General features: G+C 44.6%; 1 protein-coding gene across 4 annotated transcripts; it reads left to right on the top strand.

The window, feature by feature from the left end:
* The first annotated feature begins 603 nt into the window (after positions 1-603).
* On the top strand, positions 604-13,833 carry mapk9 (mitogen-activated protein kinase 9). 4 transcript variants are annotated; one of them, XM_053879043.1, is made up of 12 exons: positions 604-784; positions 5,119-5,265; positions 6,794-6,923; positions 7,189-7,247; positions 7,384-7,522; positions 7,902-8,067; positions 9,365-9,436; positions 9,845-10,027; positions 10,862-10,983; positions 11,048-11,111; positions 11,187-11,258; positions 11,481-13,833. In XM_053879043.1, the coding sequence occupies exons 2-12, from the start codon at positions 5,150-5,152 to the stop codon at positions 11,621-11,623; spliced, it is 1,266 nt and encodes a 421-aa protein (XP_053735018.1). In that variant the 5' UTR covers positions 604-784; positions 5,119-5,149; the 3' UTR covers positions 11,624-13,833. The 4 variants fall into 4 exon arrangements, with proteins under 4 accessions (XP_053735018.1, XP_053735016.1, XP_053735017.1 ...); XM_053879041.1 differs by having other exon boundaries at positions 10,859-10,983; positions 11,481-13,827; XM_053879042.1 differs by having other exon boundaries at positions 625-722; positions 10,859-10,983; positions 11,481-13,829.
* Positions 13,834-24,753: the final 10,920 nt, after the last annotated feature.

Genomic DNA, 24,753 nt, shown 5'->3' with positions numbered 1-24,753 from the left:
TTCGCTCTTTCTGCTGTCATTTATTGATCTGTAATATACTGTCATATAACTAGAATTATTATGGTTGGCCATTATTTTTTACTTATAACTGTACGTTATTACGTGTATTTGGGTTTTCTGAATGCCACAAAAACCTTGACTTACTGCTTAAAGGTATATTGTAATAAGAGTTATACACAAAACACCCTTGGAAAATTTTACCATGGCATAAAGATTTGCTTATTTACGTGTGTTATTCATTTCCATTTTGCAAAGCTAGAACGTATTGTGCTTAGAAAACAAGAATAACCCTCTACATGACGGTTTAAAACATGTGGGAACAGTAATTTTGTGAAACAAAAACCTTTGAATTCAGAAAAATAATATTAACGTACTGTTTCAAATAAAAAATGCTACGTATATGTCGATAACAGTTAAATCAAATGTTACATAATGACAAAAACTATAGTAATGATAATATCAAATCATTAAGTCTGTTTTGACAGCACATGTTTTTTTGTGCTTTTATTGTTACTTCAGAAGGAAATAAAAATGAAAAGTTGGAATAGAAGTTTTCCGGCGCGCGCGGTGTACGTGATGACGTCACCGGGTCCCCTCCGCTCTACGTGCTTGCCTCCTCCGCCTCTGAGTTGGACGGGAACTGTGGGGACGTCTGCCCGTCGTGACAGCCTCTCCAGCCGCTCAGCCGAACTTTTCCAGCCCATGCTTGAGTCTGGAAGACGGTGAGAGCGTCCTCTCCGCATTTCGATGCATGGGAGTGTCTTGAGAGCGGCGAAGGGAGACGGTGAGTAGCCGCTGCTGACGCCGCCTCCTCCTCCGCCGCCTGCGCTCCGGCTTTCGCTTCAGCTGCTCGGCCTGACTACCGCATTGCTGCCGGCAGAAGTGGAAAGGCAGACGTCCCGAACCTCGCTAACTTTATCAACGTGCGAAATCCTGCGTCGCATTACGGGGGGCGGCGTGTTCTGACTTAGTTTGGGTGAAGGGACCGTCTCGGGCTGTGTTTAGCTCCCGAATGCGGCCGCGGTGTGTCATCCACGGGTGACTTCATCCTGCGTGTGTGTGTACGTGTGTGTATTTCAGGACACACACATCCCCGCTGAAGAATGTTAAAACAAGTCTTTGTTATGGCAGCTACGCAGCATGTCCTGGCTATGGTTTATCCACTAATACTCACCTATATATTCCCACGTTATCTTCCTGCTGTCATGTGCAGGATGAGGCAGGTCTGGGCTTGTCAACACACCAGGAACCAAGGTGTCACACAAGACGCATTTGTCTCACTCATCAACATCGTACTGGGAGCCTTCTCAATAAAAAGCCAAATGAATGGGGTTAAGTCTCGACATGTGCCAGAGTTTTGTTTGTAGAACAGTGATGTAACCTTACACTTTACATTTGTTGAAGGGTCGTTGGATCGTTGGAATAATGTCGTATATATATATATATATATATATATATATATATATATATATATATATATATATATATATATATATATATATGGTTTGCAGCCGAGTGTGAAGCGGCTGGGATGAGGATCAGCACCTCCAAGTCTGAGGCCATGGTTCTCGACCGGAATAAGGTGGTTCGCTCTCTCCGGGCCAGTGGAGAGTTCTTGCCCCAAGTGGTGGAGTTTAAGTATCTCGGGGTCTTGTTCTCGAGTGAGGCAAAAGGGGATTTGAGAGATTGATAGACGGGTTGGTGCAGCGATGCGGTCGCTGTATCGGACTGTCGTGGTGAAGAGGGAGCTGAGTCACAAGACGAACATTTCGTCAACTCACGTGGACCTAGAGACCACACACTATTGGCCGATGGACAGGATGCAAAAATAAAAGCACCCCTTCAGTATCCTGGGTGCTGAGTGGCAGCAGTGAGCTGTCAATCTTAGCATTCCATCAGATAATACAGGGAGACGTGATTGATCAGTGATGACATTATTATCCAACGATACTTCTACAAATGTAAAATGGAAGGTTTCATCTCTCATATCTATCTATCTATCTATCTATCTATCTATCTATCTATCTATCTATCTATCTATCTATCTATCTATCTATATATATATATATATATATATACAAAACATATTGTCTACTTTGCACGTTTAGAGTAACCTAAAATAATGTTTACTCATTGTTCCCTAGGATGGTCTCTTTGCTTGGAGTGTACAAAAGGCGGCACTGCTTTAATATGCAGTAATAAAACAGTTATTACTTGTGTTATGGTATCAGTAAAGGCGGCGTTCTTCAGACACAAACACTGATCAGGCCTGGTTGCATTGAATCAGAAATGTATATCAAAATTGATGCGTTTGAAATGTGTGTCAGGGACATCTTTCAAACCGTCTATCAGACTGAGCAATTGTATTAATTTTGGAGCCTATTTACTTTTATACATGAAAAATGATGGATGAAGAATCTTACAATATGTGTTTGTCTCCCAACAACGGAAATATTTGAGTATTTGTTCTTAACAACATATCACAACATCACTGATCCGATCCCATGCTTGCCTAAAGTTTTATGACTAAACTGTGGACTAATTTCACGTGAAAATATTGTGTTTTATACTTGAATCATTCAAACAGGAAGTGAGTTTAACTGCTCCCAATTACAGCAGAAAATTCTAAGCGCTATTTTATTGACTTATTTTTCTTTCTTGTTCAGAATGAGGGTAAGTTTTTAAACCTTATATAATATATAATGTATAGTGGTTCTTTAACAACAGACAATAATTACAATATTCGAGAGTACCACTCAGATAAACAAAGCTTAACAAGCAAAATTTCCTCATCGTGGGAAGAATAAAGCCAGTCTACTCTAACAGTGTCCTCGCTCAGCTACAGCAGCCTGAAGCGCCGTCACAACCAGTCTCTGACACCGCTCTGGTCTCCTACCTCTGGCAGATTGGGAGTGTCTTCAGAAACCCTTTTTGTGATCTGCAACTACAAAATACATTGTTTCAGATATACTGTGAAGCATCTCCTACTCTTCAAATTCAAATTTGTTAACATTTCCAAAACAAGTCTCTTCTCTGGTCCAGCTGCAGCCTAGTTTCGTGTCTTTCATGACTCTGATTCATGGCTGCGAGTCTGGAGGCCATGCTTATCTGATATCTTACCCAGCTCACTGACTCCGCTCCAGCTCCCAAATGAGAATTCATGGTCATGTCAGACCCAAAGGCAGGACTGGGCTGAACGCATCATGATGACATATTCAGCTTTATATTTGTTATTGCATATTGTACTGTGATAATAATGACCTCAGCAGGTGTGTTTTTGCTGCATGTGAAAGACTTTGTGGGAAATCTGTTCAAGCGTTTAAATAATCGTTTTCTAACTATTCATTCCTCCCTGGAAATAATTTTATGGAGGAAAAAGAAGGCTGAGTGACAGTTTGGCCACATCCTGAATGGATTACCAAGCCAATAAAAATGGAATGGTTGAGGGAAGCACAAAGAAAGTAAAGGCCTTTGTTGGTATCTTCAGTCGCAGCCAGCGAGCCAGCTGGACACTCAAATGAGGGAGAGGAGAGCACACAGCAGCAGGCAGATGGAAAAGGTTTTATTTATTTATTTTTTATTTTTTTTACCAGAATAACAAACTCACGCAGGCTGCATCACATTTATAAACTGTGTGTGTGTGCGTCAAGAGATTTTCTCACACAATGTGTGTTCATGATGAAGAGATTTGGAGCTGAAATACTAGCAACACTGTGTTATAACGTAGTGTCTCTCAGGTTGTGCCGAATCAATGGGCTCCTGGACTTTCCGTAGCAACAAAAGATGAATCCCTACTGGCTCTTAGTGGCTTACCGAAATCAAACAAAAATGATCACCACTTTAGCTTCGTCTCTTGGCTTCCTTCCTGCGATATCCAGCCAGAAATATCCAAATAAACATGCACTGTTTCAGACAGATTTTGGAAAAGCTTTGCCAATCCAACTTCACTGTGATGTGAGGAAACCATTCAGCTCATGTTGTTTTCCGTATCAGAAGTGGAGGTTTATTTCCCTTTACACTGACGTACAAACATTAGCAAAAATGAAAGCGGCTCTCGCAGATTTCGTGTTAACCTTTAGCTGCTTATAAACAAAGATAGAATCGTGCAGTGTTGCATAGCTACAAGATAGGTTTCACCTCGCCCACGTGCATGGCGGCGCGTACGCTCCCAGCCAAGAATATGTCTCCTCTTTGGTGTCGGAAATCAAAGGAATCACTTGTGTTTATGACTCTGAATGTTGTCCTCGATTAACAGAGTGTTGTAGGTCAGCGAAGCAATCTGTATGTACCATGTCGACGTGTCCCGAGTGTGTCAACCGCGTCTGATCACAGTGCCCTTCGCAGTATTTACATCACTCACTTCAGCCCACAGTCCCCTTCATCCGATGAACAAACTGGTCGAGTATGCTGCGATGGATTTGTCGGATTTAAATGTGGTGCATGAGTGCGATGCCAGGAACAGACAGATGGAACTATATTAGCCCCTCAGTGAATCACCTCAGATGGAACGGCCGGATTTTTGTCCGTGGCCTTTCACTTTAGTTTTGTTTTTCTCTGTAATTCAGCGACGGTTCAGTTATTTGATGAGGACAGTTTGAGCTGGATAAATAGAACTGGATAAATGTTCAGTGTTTCTGGTGTCTTACACTGGGTTTGAACCATTTAGGTGGTGTTTTCTGTTTGTTCTAGTGTGATCATCCTGGCTACTGTATTTCCAGGTTGTTATGCTACACTCGAACACTTTACTGCCTCCCAAAGACCCGGCTTGTGTACTACATCGTTTTGCCTGAACCATGCACTGTATGAGTAATTCCCTAACTCAATTTATAATAACCCTTCCCAAAATTCAAAAATACTTTTTGGCTTCAAAGTGAAGCTGTTGGCCTTCTTTGACGACTGACTGTCTGTCCGTTGTTTATTTACTTAAAGCCTAAAAAAAACACATTCATTTTGATTCTCAGATTTTTTTGGCTCATAAAAACTGATAACTGCTTCGACTGTTGCAGTGCATTATGGGACTTACTGTGGGGGGTCTACATCTAATGATATGGCAGACCGGTTATTGTCTGGTGATAACACTTTTAAGAGTCCACCCTGTGTTGTTGCTGCCCCTCACAGATCGTGCTGGTGGTCCTGACTGTTCAGCAGGATGAGCGAGGCGGAGAGTCAGTTCTACAGCACTCAGGTGGGAGATTCCACCTTCACCGTACTAAAACGCTACCAGCAGCTCCGCGCCATCGGCTCTGGGGCTCAGGGCATCGTGTGGTGAGTTTTATGTTTTGTTTTGTTTTTTAATGTATGCTCCATTAAGGGCTTTTGTTAATCGTCTGGGAGAGGAGAAAAATATATTTTTGGACTGTGAGAGTGGGAGTTAATGAGTGTGGAAACAGAACAGGTGGCTCTGTCAACACCATGGGAACAGCCTTTAACTTATCAGTCAGAAAAATGTTTGCCCAGATGGATGCAAAGTATATACCATTCTGCAACTTTTATCGGTTCTTGTAATCATCAGCCTGACATTGAGTTCTAAACTGTACTGGAGGAGACGACCTGGCAGGTCGCCTGTTCATCCCTGGAGTCATTGAGACAGATGACCAACAGATCTCTGTGCAGTTTAGGACTCAAGGCCAGGTCTCACTTCCAGTCAACTTCTGTCATGGCCAGTATCCAACTGGAGGTGACAGCGAGCAGTATGTTCTTGTTCATTGTTATTGTCCATTTTGGCATTAGGCCGCACTTTATGGACCTGACATTTCAACCATACATGCTTCCGTCCATCCTCATCCGCTTAGCCGTTGCTGTTGTCGTGGGGACAGCAGCTTCAGCTTCCATTAGTTCCAACCTCCACCTGTTCCTGGGTCGACCCCTTGGTCTCCTCCCAGCGGGCTGTGCCTGAAACACCTCCAAAGGGAGGTGTCCAAGTGGCATCCCTGACATTTTAACATTTACTTTAAATCCTTCTTTTAGCCAGGACTTTGCAACAGGGCGTCCTATGCCCCCGCCCCAGCCTATAACCCTCCATCAAAGAAGTCATCGACTTAAACAACTTGCTTTGTTGAAAAAAAAAGAAACTAGTCATCTATTTGTACAAAAATACTTTATATAAAAACAAACATTTGAGTCAAATAACCGTAATTTACAGAGTTAAACATAGCAAAATGTGGTTAACCGCGATGGCCAAGCTTCAGCCACAAAAGGGTTGAGAATGGGCAAATTTCAATCATATTCAGCAAAGTAACTGGGTGCGCTCACCCTTTTCATGGAGACTCTTATGATGAGACTCGGCGTAGGGCATTATTATATAACAGGCATGATCGGATATTTGGGGTGTCCTGCTGACAAATAGCAGGGCGACCAATTTCGCTCGCGAAAAGCCTGCTTTAAATATTACTTGTGCTTCAAAACACATTATTGTCGAGTTGTGTTTTTCCGCCACTAGTCATGTTAGATTTACACTAAAATTGGAATGAATTTGGAGCATTTCTTTCACCTCACTCGGACATAAACAGTGAAGAACTGACAAACAGTGCTATGGTTCTGTATTTTAAGCTGCATTGTTCTGCCTGAAACCGTCTTCTGAGCTCACTAAATTGCTTGTCTGCACTTTTGTTCTGTGTTTGTGCAGTAGCGCTGCTTTTCATAGTCAAGGGAGCGAAACATATTCATGTTTTCAGCACATTTCCAAAATGCTTTTCTTTTGGCCTGGCAGAATCAATTGGTTGGAGTGAATTTATTTCCTTCTCCCTTAACAATTGTTTCTGTCTGTGATCTGCTCTGTGTGATTTGTAAACAGCTCTGCCCTAGATACAGTCCTGGGTATACCAGTGGCAGTGAAGAAACTGTGTCGTCCCTTCCAGAACCAGACGCATGCCAAACGGGCATACAGAGAGCTGGTGCTGCTAAAATGCGTCAACCACAAGAATGTAAGCCTGCTTTTTTTTTTCCAGCTCGGTTTTCGGATGAGCATCGTAACTTTATTAATCTCCATCGAGAGGCAATGTTGCCTTGACTTTTCTGCTATTCATCGCCACCTCTCGTAAAACATTGCACTAAGAAATGCTGCCCTCATTTCCTGTTTAAAGAGAATCCAGTTTACGGTCTGCTCCAAGCTCAGCAGCTCTTCACAGTAAAGTGGAAATAGATGGGAGAGTAACAAAGTGGACTAATGGCCTGTCTCTCCGCCTGCAGATCATCCGTCTGATCAATGTGTTCACGCCTCAGAAGTCCCTAGAGGAATTCCAGGATCTGTGAGTGGCAGTGAGGAGTTTTTTTTTTTCTGTTTGTTTGGAATGCTGCGCGTTCCTTCTATTTTCAGTCATCCTCTAAAACCTTCCACTGCGTAGCTAATGTCACGTTTCTTCCACGTTTCCTTCTGGTTCGCAGCTATCTGGTGATGGAGCTGATGGATGCCAGCCTGTGTCAGGTGATTCACATGGATCTGGATCATGAAAGAATGTCATACCTGCTCTACCAGATCCTCTGTGGCATCAGACACTTGCACTCCGCCGGCATCATCCACAGGGTAAGTTAGACTGTGATGTCATCACAAGTAAATCACTCTTAACATTCAAGTCAAGGGTGTTGTTTGATGCGCCTGGAGGAAAATACCCTACTTCTTTATTAACGTTGTGAGCATTGTGAGCAGTTTACTATATAAATACATAACAAGTATGTGAAGCTATTTGTAGGCAGTTCACCTGGATAAATGGCATTTTAAGGTCATTTTAAAGTGAGTTGTTTTTTGTTTAGTTATGAATATTATAGTAATTTCTTTGAAAATGATCGAATAGTTTAAATGTAAATCTTTTTTTGGCAATTGTTTGTAAAGCCATAACTTGGGTAAAGTCATCACCCCATAATCTAACTTTTTCTTTATTTTGTGTCTGTTTTTTTTGTGTCAGGACCTGAAGCCCAGTAACATTGTGGTTAAGTCGGACTGCACCCTGAAGATTCTGGACTTTGGACTGGCTCGAACCGCCTGCACCAACTTCATGATGACCCCATACGTGGTGACGAGATACTACCGAGCCCCAGAGGTGATTCTGGGAATGAAGTATAAAGAAAATGGTGAGTTAAGGAAACAGTCGTGCTGGTGTCGCCTGATGTCACACGCCTGGGAATATTTGGGTTGGGCGACTTCCTTGAACTTAGCCACCTGTTCCTCATTAACATACTGCACACATTTAATTGTCGTCTGTTCGCTTTTGTTCTTCTTCCATTCCACACTTGAATGAGGAACAAAGGTGAGGACAAATACAATCAAAGAGACCAAAAATATCTGAGTGAGTTTACATTGTTTGAATCTGGAACGCTGGGCGAGAAGCGGCGAGGACATTCAGCTTCGCTTTTCTTTGTTATTCAATTGTAAACACACCCTTCGTTACGTTATGTCAGTTTGTGTTTGATGTCAATCACTCAGGCAAATTAAAATAATGAACACTGATGGTACACACCCACACCACACATCTTTACTAGTGACTGCACTGAGCAAATGACATTCCACTCCTTTAATGTGACTCCACACTCCCCTTTTTTAAACACTCTTTTGTCGCAGGCCAGAACTGCCTGTGAGACACTAAAGTTTAGTCAATAGCTTAACTTAATGCTGAGATTTGACAGGAAGGCTTTGAGTTTGACGCCTGTTTATTAAACTTTATTATTAAATGTCATTTAGATGCCACGTACATTCACACTAATGGCAGTCGACTGGTCATTATATGCCGAACTACAGCTGTGTGAATTGTGTCTGATCACGTTGAAGAGCTCCAGGAAGTACTGTCTCCCTTCAGCCACTGCAAGTGTGTCATTGTGTTCCGCATGTCATTGTGTCATTTAGGTCATATGGGTGTTGTTAGTAAGACTGATTTTTAAGCAGGAGTTGCAGGATACCAAGTCCAATAGACAGGGCCTTTGACACTCATCAGTTTATTGACCCAGACTCAAGTGAACTGGAGAAAAAAATCTTGTTTCTCAATTTAAATGGCTCTGTTAAACTGCTGATCCAAGCTTCATAAAATCCATCTGTCACCAATTAAAATGAAGACTGGTTATTTGGTTTCAAACCATGCAGCCAAGAGAGAGAAAAGAACACTGCATCTCAGTTTCTACAGAGCAACAGCTGTGTAAACTGATAAGCAGAGCAGAAAAGCCTGCGAGGCTGCGTGTCGCTCTGAAGCCGGCCAGAGAATGAGAGCCAACGCGAAGATGAATATGAAAGTGTCGGCCCGGAACAAAGGCAGGAAATGCATATTCAGTGGCAAGTAATTCAGAATAAAATGCTGCCGCTTGGACCCAGCCTGTGACATGTAGTTAGCATTGTGTGAGGCTGGATTTGCTGACTTGCTTGTGCACTCTGTGTTCCCAGTGGACATCTGGTCGGTGGGCTGCATCATGGGAGAGATGGTTAAAGGCAGTGTCATCTTCCAGGGCACGGACCGTATCCTTCAGCAGCCCTCTGCTTCCATCTCTCACCCTCCATTAGAGCTTTCTCTTACTCGCTGTGGCACTTTTCCTGTGTCATGGATCCTTACTGGAGTCTGTCCACCGATTGGCTTGGACACCAGGGGCTCAGCACCAAATTAATATTACATTACTCAAAGCTACCTACTAGGTGATACTCAAATCAGGCTGCGTTCCATGCAAATCTGCCACATTGCTGAGCGCCATTCAAACTCATGTCTTTGCTCTCAAGCACATTTGCTTAAACTGTTGCAGCACTTTAAAGGTCTAACCTGCTGCAGAGTGAATCCTCAGCTGAGCCATAATTCCAGCTCAGTTATTACTCATATGTGTATTTTGACCCCGATATTCAGCTGATTTGTTCCCTAACCAGCGGCCTGTCCAGACATCGACCAGTGGAATAAGGTGATTGAGGTTCTGGGCACGCCCAGTCTGGAGTTCATGAACCGTTTAATGGAAACGGTGAGGAACTACGTGATGAACAAGCCGCAGTATCCCGGCGTGAGCTTTGCGGAGCTCTTCCCCGATTGGGCCTTTCCTTCCGATTCAGAACATGACAAGCTGAAAAGTAAGTTTCATTTTCTCCTCCACAGTTTCAGGTGACAAGCATGTGTTGTGTTTGTTTTACCTACAATACAGACAGAGGTGGGCTGGGCAATAAAGTCAATCAATAAATAATGAACGAAGAAATAAATAAACAAGGAAATGAATTAGAAAAAATAAACAGCATTTACAGCTTTTAACTGCCTAATACACCATCAGTACAAGTGGCTCTGCAGTTATGACATAAAATGATGAACAATTATTCGATTATATTTCACCCTGTTGTATTCAAGATTGTCATTCTGAATAATACTGTCACTCAAACAATTTAGCCCTGAACTCTCACAGACAAAAGGTGTTACATCAACAGCTTGGTGTATTTATTAATATTCATAATTGTGTTTGGTAGTGAGAGTGAGAAATGTACGTTGCCAGGAGAGTGAACGCTTCAGTATTTGTGAAGATACTCTCCATTTTGCTGCGTCATTTTACATCTTTAAGTTCTTCCTGTCCAAGTGTGAAATTTCACTAATGCATATTGCATGATCAAATATGGAACTTGGGGTTGGACCCTTTCCAAATACCATGTGTCATGTTGCCTTGAAACTTCACGAAGGTTTCGCACGACATCATTAGACCTGCTATAGAACTGCTCCACAGACAGGCCGAAAGTTTGCCAGCTCTCAGCAGTACGAACCGCAGGCCACATCAGCGGAGCAGGAGCATGCAAACTGACAGCGTCAGAGATGGAAACAAACACTGCGAGGCGAAGTCATCGGCTCTCGTGAAGACGAGGCTGATGAAGTGATATCATGGTTTCCATGGTAACCAAAGCTTTCCTCTGCGGCATTAACAGCAGGTCAGGCTCGGGACCTTCTGTCCAAAATGCTGGTCATCGATCCCGAGTGCCGCATTTCCGTGGAGGATGCTCTCAATCACCCCTACATCCACGTGTGGTACGACCCGGCCGAGGCCGACGCGGTGAGAGCCTCTTCCTGCTCTCGGAGCATGCAACCAGGTTGTTGAATGTCTCTCTGTCTCTCAGCCTCCTCCGCAGATTTCAGACAAGCAGCTGGAGGAGAGAGAGCACACCATCGAGCAGTGGAAAGGTGGGACACCCTGCCCTCTAGAGAGAGAGGACGTTATTGCAGGCTGAAAGCGTGACGTCTCCTGTTTCTTCACAGAGCTCATTTATGAAGAAGTGATGGACTGGGAGGAAAGAAATAAGAACGGCCTCATGAAAGACGACTCCTTAGGTAGGCAACACAAACATGGCTGCATTTTGCTCAAAGAAGTAAAACAAAAACAGCGATGTGAAAATGCAGTTTCAAATGGTATGTAAACAGAAGCATGAAGACGAGCACAAGCTTAGCTCGCCGATTTAAAGATACTCTCCGGTTAGGTCCAAGATTCCTGTCCACGGATCGATTGGCTCAGTTCCTATCATCGGGCTAAGGTCTGGTCTTCTGTGTTTCAAGTATCAGATGTGGTTTCTGGCTCCGCCTCCCAGTCCTCCTCAGCCAACGACATCTCCTCCATGTCCACGGAGCACACCTTGGCCTCCGACACGGACAGCAGCAGCATCGATACGCTCACGGGGCCGCTGGATGAGACCCAGTGAACCCGCTCCACCCTCTCATGTGCCTCCTCTTCTCCTCACCCGGTTCCATGACAGGTTCCTCTTCTGGAGCATTTGTTCTATTATCATTTTAGTACTCAAGCGTTTTTAGTATGATGTCTGGTGGGTGTTCCCAATCCCACTCAAGTCATTTTTAAACCGCCTTGAGCTTCGTGGTCTTCATCTACGTCCACACTACGTCCGGTTCCCCTGGGTGTTTTGAGAACACGGAAGATTCAGTTTTTATTTCACATTCCGTTCACAACACAGTCAGATCCCTTCAATGTGCATCGATGATCTTAGCGCGGTCTAAAGCACGTGGTTGTCAGCTGGCAGTAAGGTGGAAATGACAACAGTATTGAGGGAAAATCTGATTCTCCCTTGTCTATGTTTTGTCTGTGCATAAGTCCATCAAAACATGGCAATGTGGACGCAGCCTCAAGTCAAGTTGCTCTTGTTTACATGCTCAGATGTACAACTATCTGCACCAGTATTGATGATCATCGAACCCGTTGCTCTGAACACCTGTATTTTAATAGTCTATTTTTTTAGCCGACCTGCGAAGCCAGAATGAAGTCTAACTTTGAGAAGAAGAGCACTGAATAAACGGCCGCTGCGGTGCATGTCGCGTCACGTAGTCCAGACTGAGGGGTCCCCGAGCTCGCAGCGCGGCCGATCCCCCCGCAACGGCTCCTCCCCCACACCACCCGAGTGGCTTCCGTTCTGTGGATTTCAACCTTTTACTCTTGACTGCATGGGGGCGCTGTGATTGCAGTGCTTGTAGATGTAATGTAATATATGTAAAAGAAGAAAAAAAGAAGTTCAGCGAAGCTGTTTCTTGATTGAAAATTGTTTGTTCCATGAATCTCCAAATCACGATCAGTGCGGTACTCATCAATGTATATATTGAGTTAAAAAAAAAAAGAAAAGAAAAAGATAGTGAGCGTTACTTGAGCGATGGACTTTGCATAATGTTGCACATCACTGTAGGCCTGTATGAAAAATGTATTTTGGTATGTCAATATGACGGCTGCGTTTACATGGACAGCCAGAAAAGATAGACGGCTTCTGTTTATTCAAGTCATGTTTCAATCACGTTTCAGTACACCCTCCATAGAGTTTTGTCAAGATCAGATTCCATCGTAGCAGAAGCGTGTAGGAGCATGTAAAGCATATTGTGGCTCCTCCCACAAATAAATCAGTGCTTGCGATTTATAAAAAAAAAATAATATCCCCTTTATCAAGTCAAACTTCATTACCCGAGAACATGGCCGAACATATCCGTGTTTTAAAGTGATTCACAATTGTAGTATCGCGACACAGTTGTCCATGTAAACGTAGCGATGTACGATCAGAGCACAGTCAAGTCACCAGGACATTCATGAAACACGCCAACACTAGCGTTTGACTTGCATGAGGGCCTTAAAGACGCCAGTTTGGTCGAGCCGTTCTGCTGTTTAGCTTGCAGTACCTTGATGTTTACGCCTCTCCAACTCTGGCGAATGGACTTTCGTATTCGTCGGTGTCCGTGCTGTTATGAGTCTCCGTGCCGAACAACATTATCTCGGCCAAACAGCTTTCGCGTTCAAGCAAATCCTACGGTCATCTGCCGGTCCTTGTCCTTGTTTGGGAGCGAGACTGTGAAATCCTCTGATAAAAGAATCAAACGGAGCACTTCTGAAAAGTCCCGGCATCTTTCCAAACCCTTGAGATGGCTTTACATTCAACCATGCCTTATCTGACTGAGGGGTGTCCCGTTCACTCCCCGCCATCTTTGTGTGTCATGTTTTCCCTCAAACATTTCTGAGTCATCAGTCGTATCTTCATCTGGTAAAACCGTGCCACAGTTTCTCACAGTTGTGCTGTGACTGGTTGGTCAGCGCTGTTTCCCCTGATGGATTTACTTTTGTACCTTTTCATCTGTGACTTGGAAGTACCGTGTCATCTGGCCGGCATATTTGCTTGTATGTGACTAATAAATATTCGTGATTCCACTGACTCGGTGGTGTCTTCCTGGACGGTCTCCATCCACCCGCTCGTCCTCAAAAGCTCCGGACGATACACTCCGTCTTCTTGGCCTCGTTGTTCAACTCCCCGAAGGTGTCCAAGAACTGCTCCATGTCCTTCTGAAGCGTGGCGTTGCGTTGCTCCGCCGCCGCTCGCTCCCTCTCGGACTCTGCGATCTTCGCCTGCACGGCCTGGTACCAGTGCCGCTGCTGGGCCAGGCTGCTCCTCAGACGAAGGACCTCCAACTGCAGCTCGGCGTTTTTCTGCTCCAGACTGAAGTCACAGATCATGTGAGTGAAACACAGCAAGGGAGACAGGTCAGTTTTTGATATGGATTCCTCAAGCTTGATATGTTCTCTGAAATGTCCATAAATGTATACAATAATGGTTCATGTATTTGTCTTCATGCCTAATATTATTTCATGTTTTTGTTTTTTTTTAATCTTAGGTTAGAACTGAGAGAAGAATTGAGTCGATCCCAGGGCAACCCATTCTCGAATAAGGAATGTTGAATAGATGGAAGTACTTCCTCTTTTTTCACAAGCAATTTTCAAATGAAACTTGTTTTGATCTTGTGATTTTTGTTTTTATCTGTTTTAAAATATAGTCAAAAAATAAAGTTTTGTCTCCAAAATGAGCCCCACCAAAACGGATCGTCTGTGATTCAGTGGCTTGGCCTCGAAACCCTTATATGTCTTTTGTCCTTGGCAGCCTCTGACCCCCTGACTAGCTCCAGCTATATCGGTCAGGGGCGAGGTATGTGTTGTGTCTAGGTCAGCAGCTTGGCCTCTGAAATTAGCTGACCCTTTGAGCTTTGTCCGTGGAGCTGCAACTAGATGGAGATTTCACACAGTTGCCACTTTAACACCCAAAAATGTTGCCTGTTACTTGGATGTATTAGCATCATGCCATGCGCTGATCAGACAGTTATTGTCTAAAGACAGCTCCCATGTGCAGCGCTGTATTTAAGGGCAACTGGGTCAGGAGGTACACTTGATCCACTGTAACCAATAGTCTGAGTGTAAACCGAGTCCCTCCGCAGCTTTGATGACCTCACGCTGAGCTGGGACTGGTCCATTCACTTCATGTCAGTCAGACACTCAGCAGACCCTTTATTCATTTTCGGCTCCAGATCCACTGTGCGCTATGATCATTTAGTTTAAGAAACAGCTGATCCATCAACATGAGTCTCTGTTAACAAGTAATGTTTCGCTTCATGTTGCAATTTCCATCATGAAATTCACAAATACTTATAGCTCTTCTTCCTTTCATTCATTCATTTTTTTTCTTTCATATCTCCAAGAGCCTAAAAAAAGGCATGTTAAATTTTAGATATTTTATCTCCAAAGTTGCGATCGCAAGAAAAAGATTTGAATTTTTTGTTTTTTTTAAATTTCTATAATGTTGTAGTTCGGGAAACTGTTTATGCTGGAAACAGTAGAAGAATGTAGCTGTAACCTTTTGCGGGGAGGGACTGAATAAATGGACATTTCTGTTTCCTCAGTTTGCTCAGGCTCAGTCTGTGAGGGAGTGAAACAGGAAGTCGGGTCACGCACAGCTTCCTGGGACTGTGAGAACTAAGAATGAGGGAATGTTTTCCATCATGACATATTGTAACCAGACGTACCTGAGTATCCGAGCCTCGTACTCGTCCTGTTGTCGCACTATCTGCTGCTGGAGACCGGTCAGGAGGCTGCGGAGCGCGCTGGCTGAGGGGTCGGCGAGGGGGACGGGTGGCGGGACCCTCACATGCTCCTTCAGGGGCTGCCCTTCTTGTTCGTGACCTCCTGTTTGACATAGCTGCGGTGGAAATGGCGCTTGACACAGTTGGTGCTGCAGCAACGGATCCTCCTGCATGAATCCCGACCCCCGATCTGGGTCATGCTCGTCTTGAATCTGGTCCCGATTCACGAATCCACTGTCCGTGAGAAGGTCCTGACAGGAGGACCACGTGCTCCTCTCTTCTCCAGCATTCTCTGTCACTGTCTGGTTCTGTCCAGCAGCCCACGCTTGGAACATGTGTTCAGTGAAGTTGGGCTCCATCCTGCAGATGTTCTGGAAGCTGTCAGGCGTATCTGGGTCGGGGAGGTTGTCATAGACGGACAGAGTGCTCCGATTGTCGGTGCTGGAAGATGGGCTTGGGTTGTGAAAGTGAGTAGCATTGTCATTTCCTGTGTCTCTCCAGCCCCCTATCGCCCCTCCTACGGCTTTGCTGGGCTCCCACTGTGTCTCCCAGGCCCGTCTTCCCAACTGGCCTCTCCAGCTGCAGTAGCTGTGGTCTGGCCAGGCTCCAGCCTCCCGTCTCTCACTGATCCATGTGGGAACCTCAGCTACAGCTGGGGCCAGACCCGGCACAGGGCTCCGGGGGCCAGGGAGTCTGGTTACAGCAGGGCACAGGACTCTGCCCTCCATTCCCCTGTCCCTGGCTCTGTCCCTGAAAGGTGGGCAGTTGTCGTACAAGGGATCCGTGGAGCAAGAACTGGCTCTGGTGGGGGTCTCAACCGGAAGGCAGGGCAGGTCCATGATCCAAAGAAGAGCATGTGGTTAGCTCGGAAGCCCGGACCACTGCCCTCCCTCTCCTGTAACCTGGGACCGCAGCCTTGGATTATGGCTTCGCCGGCGCTGCCAAGACAGTGGCCGTGGGCAGAAGATGGTGTAGAATCCTTTGGCTGACTCCCTGCTGACGCTGTTGCCTCAGAGATCATGTAGTCTAGAGGGACCTCGTGGTGCTCTGTCTTTAAGCAGCTCTGACATCAGCTGTTACTTGAGCACTACTTGTGAGGGAGGGACCTCGGTGTAATGGAGTCCAACTCATTCCTGAAGACACTCACACATAACTGCTGCCACAGAAATAGACGGTGGCCAAAGTGTGAGACGGCGCTATAAACACCAAACTCGCCACGTCTGAAGGGTTCATTCAAGAAAGACCAGAGCAGGGATGATCCCTCACTTTAACTGCCTCAGATCAATAGTTTAGAGTTAGGGAACAGACCCAAATGGAGCTGCATTACTTGTAAAATCCGGAAGGGGGAGCTAAAGATTTATCTCAATTGCCTGTTAAATGACGCTTCTGCTGTGGTGTGAGAAATCTGCTGCTGATTCGGACCCGCCGTGTCCGATTATAGTCCTGAACCATAGAGTTGAGTCCAACTGGCGGTGAGTGGACACTGTCCACCTCGGCTTTAATCTCTGGCTTGCACCCACTTTAAACTCAAGTAATAAGTAAAAATGAATGGATTGAATTTATTTTTAATCATTTGATTATTTCAAATATGGAATATATTATTATTATTATTGTTACATTTTCTTGACTATTTTGTTTTCATTTTTGCTTTTTTATTTTATTATTATTTTATTTTTCCTTGTTATTACTGTATTTTATTTTTATTATTTAGTGTATAATAATTATTAATTTTACTTATTTAAGTTTTCAATGCAATAACTGCTCATAGTTACATGTAAAGTTAAACTGAACATATAGCTATCCAATATTTTTGCTAACATTTACACAAAAAAACAAAAGAAAAAAACGTGCATCAGACCTCAAAACAAACAGAGTTGGAGATTGCAAGTAAAGATAAAACACCTTAATAATCCCCTGGATAATGGGTTGAAGGTTGAATAGCTCGACATGTGTGCTGTTAAATCTTCCTACCAAGGACAAGTGAGAGTCCTTCACATCCCAGCAATTCCTCCCACAGCAAGAGAAATTTAAAAAACGTCAATGCCGCGCTGACATCCGCGTCAAATGGAATTAACCGAACATTTTTATCTCATCTGTGTAAGTCAGGAAGGACCCTCTGAGGCCCCAAATCTCGCTGTGATTTAAATACTGAATTTGTTTTCTGGTGCACCAGGCTGTTTGTCTGACGTGGGAGCGAGCGCCCGCGGCTCCCAAACACACTTCCAGTTGCTGGAAATATTTTCAGTGTCCAGAATGTTTATCTGGACGTGCTCTTATTTGCTTGACCTCCAGCCGTGATTGCAGTTCGAGCTCCATAAAAGCCCTCACAGGCTCACGCCTGTGCTTTAGATGTCGAGCTGTAAGTCGTTTTCCTGCCGGCAGAATCCATGGCAACTAGCTTTCGTATAGTTTGAGATGAGGAGGGGAGAGAAGTGTGGAAGTAGTCAGTGTTCATGAGAGGTCTGTGGAGACAAGTTGCTGAAGTATCCTTCAGCGAGCTGGACCAGGAGTGGACCTCAAGGAGAGTGAGGTGAAGTGAGGCTCTTGATGTTCCTCGATATTTCCACCGTTTTCCAAAAGTTTAGCCTTCAGTCCTGAGGCACGGATGCGTGTGGATTTCACAGAATACTAATCTCATTCTTTATCTTTAAATACAGTCTTTTTCAAGCTGCACTTTCATGTGTTTACTGTGGGTTCTTATAGCTTCCATATCGTATGTCATGAATGGGCCGACACCAAGAGCATGACTCTGGTAACATGGTAACCAGTTCCCACGCTCTCTCTTTTTTTCACATGTCGAAGAGCTTTACTAAGCACGGTTACATGACGGCTCAGGAAATGGAATTGTTGCATTAGTCCGGCTAAGTTCCGACTTTTAAAATCGCAACATAGTAAGACTACTGGAGCAAAATTCAAATTTCTCTTAGTCGGACGACACAACCTGAATCATGCAGTTAATAGCTGGACTAAGCCAGCTAGCATGTAGCAGAGTACCTGGTCTATGATCGAGTCACTGTCTCCAGTGTTGGCTTATGTTGCCCCGATGTCCTCAGAGCTTCATGGCATATAGTCAGTATTTGCCTGAATCCTTGCCATATCCATATCTCAAAACCCACATCAGCTTTTCTATTGGACTCCTTCATTATTCCACCTTCACCTCGCCGCTGGAATCCCACGCAGGGGTTACATTTTCCCCCTTACTTCATATGCATTAAAGCAAAATGGATACAATCCCACCACTGACACCACTGAATTCAGTGTGGAGTCTGCTTTAATAGGACCCAAACTCCACAAGAATGTGTGGTCCACTTTGGTTATGACCAGTCCTACTGTATCCCCCGAACTGATGTCATAGAATGTAAACATCTTTTTTTTCATAAATAACTGTCCTACTGAACCGAATAATTTTCTTCACTCCAGGTAATAATAGACTGTCATGTTTGGTTACCTTGCTCATCATGTGAGACTGTTCTTCTCAGAGATGAATACCAAATGGTTTCGCGTCACCATAGTAACTGCGTCTGTCAGTCCTCCCAGGACTTGAGGACCATTCATTTGTCACAATGGTGACCTGCACACCTCCAGGAGAAATCGATCAGTCGCCCGTTCTCTACATTTAAAGCAGATTCGAGATGAGCTGAGCCGTGCAGGAAGTCGGCAGTGACAAGAGAAGGGCTGCACAGGAAGAAAAATAAAGGGAAGAGATGCAAGCAGACAGAAATGGGCTGAAGTGAACGTTAAACCCGCAGAGGAATGCAAATGTTTGTCCATAAGAAGGAGCAGAAGATGATTGATGACTTATCTAGGGCTTGGTTGTAGGGTCTGTGCGTGGTTGAAGACTCAGCGCGTGTGATGGTTTTCTCTGTCAGATCAGAGGGGTATTGACAGTGAAGAGGTGCGAGAGGGTGGGAGGCGGGACGGGTGAAAATAGAGACATCTGAAGAGCGCGTTTTGTTCTCTCCGCTGCCGGCGGCAGATCACGAATCCGAAAGTGAGAGGCAAATCCTACAGTGAAGGGAATGGCGTCATGAAATATGACAATTACATGGAGGGAGATGATCATTTATACTTCATTTGAACTGCTGTTCTGCAGGAATGTGGAGCCTGGTTCTCTCGAGGAGAGGATTCAAGTGGCACACGTGACAGTTGGACTCTAATATTCATGTTCAAGAGCCGCTCTCTCCCAGGTGGAGACTACAAACCGGACTGTGATGGACTGATGACCAGTCTGGGGGGTGTCCCCTGTATTTCCTGTCTAGCTGGGATGCACTCTCCTGCACTTCATCTATAACACGCTGAAACTGGCAGAAGATATTGATCTCTTTGCAACAGGAGCTTCAAAGTCTGTAAGGCCAGTGGATCTTATATTATAGTTATGTCTGGAGAGGTATCAGTTGAATGGCTTTGTTATATGGTGGTGGACTCCTCTGTCAAGCTTTGATTTCAGACGTACAGTAACACAACTTATCTTCCTTCTCCTTCAGCAGAGAATGTTCTTCTTGCGGCAGCTACGAAAACTACAACTGCCGACGAAGTTGCTGGTGGCATTCTACACAGCCGTCATTGAGTCCATCCTCACCTTCTTCATTTATAACTGGATGCGTCCTCTTCATTTTATTTATTTATTTATTCAGGAGGGATCCTCACTGACCATGGCATTAAACCACCCATAGGTGGCGCTGCTTGTCCCGTCAGTGGTGACTCATTTCTATGCATGAGGGCACTGGATGGATCTCTTCAGACTCCTTTTTTGTGTCGATGTAATGTGAGTATTCGTCGTCCTCACAGCCTTAAACACCAAAGCTAATGTGGAATCAAGAGGTCTGAGTCAGCGCCTGTGGAACCCTGCGGCTTGTTGAAGTCCCTGTGAGGCGAGAGATGACTGAGAGACACTTTTTCACTTCATAGAGGACAGTGCGGCCTCATCTCTCAGGTCTACAGAATGTGTGTGTTTGATTGAGCGAGCACACAAGTCCGGTTTGCTCAGAGCACGGGGGAGGCCTCAGCTCATTGGCTGACTCCGGGTCTCCGTGGGAGACGGTCCTGCAATGGCTGATCGGGTCTGGGAGAATAAACAGTGGGGCGAGACGTGAAGGTCAGAGGTCTGCAGAGGTGGATCGGACGTGATTGGTGTGGGACAGTGATGCCTCCAGATGTGCGGTGGGAATGTAACAAGGGACACGTTTAGGGTTGCAACAATTAGTCATCGACAAAGTCGACAACAAAATTTCGTCAACGTCAAAATCTATGCGACGATACGTCGTGTTGCTGTTGGTGTAAACACACACGGGCCGCAGGATGGACATCCAGAAGTGGTTGTTATTCAGAAGCAGTGAGAAATGATCACCTTCTCTGGAATCATTAAGATATGTAAAATTCTGTTGTGTCCCTTCATTGGTTCCTGACTGAGGTCGGACTCCAGTTGTCGTCACCCATGGCTCCGCATCACCACCTCCCACTGACCCGCTCAGTCACAGTCACGGAGGAGTTCAAGCAGCGACGGGTCGTAGTGTTCAAAAGTGTGGCTTGGTTTTGTTAGCAATGACCATCACTCTCGAGCTAACAGCTAGCATGTTGGTTAGCACGGAGCTAACGTGTTGTAAGTTGTAGATGTAAGGTTTCTCAGCTCCCCCTAATAATAACCAGAGCACAGTAAACTGAACACATCATTTCAACATATTATGCAAATAAGACCTTTTGATGTGGATGTGGATCAGATATTTTATATGAGATACATATATGAATATTGATCATTTTAAATTCTTCTCAAGGACCAACAAAAACCTCTGTTTTAAAGAGCTGGAGCTCTCTGTCAACTGTTTGATGCTTCATGCTTCACAGGCTTAATACATGTTCCTGGATTTTGTGTCATTATTGCAATATACTTGTTTAATAATGTATGGTGTCGGAGTATCACAGTGAGATGATTTAAGCAACTTAAGTTCAACAGAAATTCAAAATAGGTCCAAACAAAGGTAATCGCAATTAGCTGACAAATCGAAAAAATAATGAATAGATTCGTTGACAATGAAAAGTTGCAGCTCTAGACATGTTTCTCTTCCAAAGTTAAAGATGTCACTAGATTCAGTTGGAAGTGTTCATATGAATTTATTGTGTTCTTTGCACTGACTTCCACTAGAAGTAGCTGCGGTCCCTTTAAGGGCACTTGCATGTCAGTGTGCTGCTCTGACTCGACTTGACTCAACCGGACACACTAGATAGGTCCAGGTGGAGGACACTGACAGGGTCTGGCAACCCATGATGGAAACGCTGAGACGCAAAGGAGGAGAACAGTTGTTTCTGCAGTGTCACTAGACCTAGTTGGTTCACGGTGTGTGTCATCTGCGCGGTCTGCTTACGGATTATTTTTGTGTGAATGCTGTTTTGTTTTAATTTGCTGTTCAAGTGTAGAGAAGACAGTTTCATTTGTGGTCTAAATCTCTTTGTCAGGGAAACGAAACTGCGTTGAATAACTGGGAAATATTGAGACAACACTAACAGTTGTGCGAGCGGCAGTGTGGGTTTTCTGCAGCACTAATCTGGAGTGAGCTTCCTGACGGCTCAGCTTCAGCTCTAATGATGCTGTTGCGTAAGCTGCCAGACTCCCGTCGGTCTCTCAGAAGAAGGATGAAGCGTTTCTGGGCTGTTTACACTGTAAACACCAGCTTGATGACTGCAACAGACAAGAACCACGCTGCTGGATCAGACCGCGTCTTGTTACTACACCAATAACTCCAGTCACTTACTTCATTGTATGGTATTGGTATCTTGTATCACCCCCTCCTGGCACTCGGGTTCCCTCCCACTGTCCAAAAACATGAGAGGTTAATTGTGTCCTCAGGTGGGAGCGAGCGAGGTCACATGACCAGCCCCCCCTCCAGGTATCTGGGCTGGTCATGTGACCGGCTGGTGCCCTGACACAATCTTCCTGAGCCACCTACTTTAGGAAACCACAGTCCGCTGCAGTTCATCACGGTTAACTGACCTCAAGGAAGGTGACCTTGAGAGGCTGTGGCATCCCTCCACTAGGGAGCGCTGTTTCCACTTCATATCATCATCAACTCAAGGCTCGGGGGCCAAATCCAGCCCTCCTTCGGCACATTTGAGTCATTCATCTTGTGTTTTTTTTAATGGTCAGCTCTCGGCAGGGACTCATCGACTATGTCAAAAAAAAAACATACCAAAGACCAGAGCACTGAAAACATGACCCTCTGACTGTTCTCTCAACAAAAGTTTCCCTGGAAACCAGGTGATCAGGAGGCGTGGCTCCACTTCACTGTGTGGACAAAGCCGGTCCTGTGGCGCATTTGATTCATGATTTTGAACCCATGTGCATACGAGCGGAAGAATTCTCTTGTGGCATTTCTGTGTGTGGTAAACTTGATAGATACCATTGTATTAGCAAACTCCATCACATGCTACCTGGTTCTTGTTGTGGACGATGTATCGTGACTCGTACCTCCTCTGTGTTTGCTTCAGTGTTTGCTTCTTTGGTTCTTTGCGGTCAACAGCACAGCCGTACGAACATTTTCCCGAGCTTCTCTCCAACAGGAATCAAAAAAGAAAAACCAAACTGAAGCTTGTGCCGTGGAACTTGAGATCCTTTTCTTTATGGGCTCAGGAACATCAAGAGTTCCAAAGGTTTACGGTCAAAAACCTGTATGATCATGCCGTCCAACATCCAGCCCTCCATCCAGGTCCACCACAGAAGCATTTGGATTTATGGTTTTTTTTTTTAATCCGGCCTCTCAGACTCTGTTTAATATTTGTCTTTGTGTGTCACTGAGTTTGGCCACCTGGGGCGCAAGGCAGGGTCTCCGCATTTGTCACAAGTTGCTTGCATGGCACATGATTGACAGACAGGACTAACTTTTTTGGATAAACTGAGGAAAGCGCCTGGAGGGAGACACTGACGGGACAGAGAGGATTCACAAACCACAGCCTTCTTGCTTCGCGTGTACTGTTCACTCCAAAAGAAAATGGTAAAACGTCCAGGTAGAGATCCTCTATTCAACTATCTTACCACACCTTCAGCACGTGTTCGACAGAGGTTGCCTGAAACAATGCTGTATTCCATCTCAACCGGACGTTTAAGTGTTCAACTCGGAGACGACAAATTGGGGTGAAAGTATCACGAACAGGCGCCTCAGGCAAGTTCGGCTTGTTTCTATTTCACCGGCGTCTCTCTTCGTAGGAGGGCTGATGCTCTCAAGTGTGTTCGGCACACCTACCACTTCCTGCCCTGCAGGCACCAGACGCTTCCATCGACATGCGCCCGATGATTCAGCCCGACCCGTCGCACAGTTCTGCTACAAATGACAACAATCCATATTTATATTGTTCAGCTGCTTCGCCCCAAAAACCCATTTGAGTTTAGGGGAGGATTTTTTTACGTGGAACACTCCATCTGTCACACGTAAGTCCCCACCTATTATCGTCCCTTCAAGAGGAACCATCCAGGTAGAAATGAAGGCGTGCTATCGTCTCTGGGATGCAATAAAAGCGGGGATTTAATAGTCACAGACTGTTCGTTTAATGTACCTGCTGCCGCTGAAGCCCACATTCATCAGACGCTCTTTACAATTCTCACTCACAATGACAGGAAGTAGGCTGATTCACGCTCTCAGGATATCCAGAGGAGATCAAATTATTGAATATGATGCTTCCCCCTACGTCTCCTCTGCTGGTGCCAGCCTTCTACCCCCCCTCCCCCCTCCATCTCTCTTTGTCTGCGATTTAGTTCCCATCAGGAGAGATGAACTATTATTAGTTGGCATGAAATGGAATCAGTTTTTAGTTATATTCATATTCAGCTCATGTGTGGTCCACATGCTGGCGGTTTCCCACCGTGATTCAAACACGACTGTCAGGATGAATTTATTTCACCGTCACGGAGCAGAAGAGCTTGAGCTTCTATTTATTTACGTTTTGTTGTCCTCATACGCTGAAAATCTCAATGGCTCTCTGGTAATAAATATTACCTGCAAATAAGTAAAAATATTTTTAGTATTTATTCATCCACTTGTTTATACATTCGTATCACAGTCAGGATTTTCTTATCTACTTTCGTGTGGGTCTGTTCAGTTCCATTCACACTCATATCTCCTCATCTCTATTCATGTCTCCTCATAATGGCACTTTTGTCGTTCCATTTTACGGGATGTAATAGAAGTGAAAAGTGTGGAACATGATCAAAACAATAAATTATTAATGGATTTTTTTTTATTTAATTCTATTGCTTGAATTGAACAAATTATTTCATAACATTTGGATTATCAAGAGAAACAAAATAGAATAATGAAATGTGCAGTAAAGTTTTTTTTCCAAAAAAATAAAAATAATTGAGTGAGATGTGACACACTGTATGTTTTTCATTTTGACTTGTGCTATTAAAAAAAATAAAAAATGCCCCAGGGACACACGACGCTCAGTTCCTGCCAAG

Source organism: Synchiropus splendidus, chromosome 11, assembly GCF_027744825.2.
Source record: "Synchiropus splendidus isolate RoL2022-P1 chromosome 11, RoL_Sspl_1.0, whole genome shotgun sequence".
Lineage (NCBI taxonomy): Eukaryota > Metazoa > Chordata > Actinopteri > Syngnathiformes > Callionymidae > Synchiropus > Synchiropus splendidus.
The sequence above is the reverse complement of the archived record's forward strand: the minus strand, read 5'-3'. Positions and strand labels throughout refer to the sequence as shown.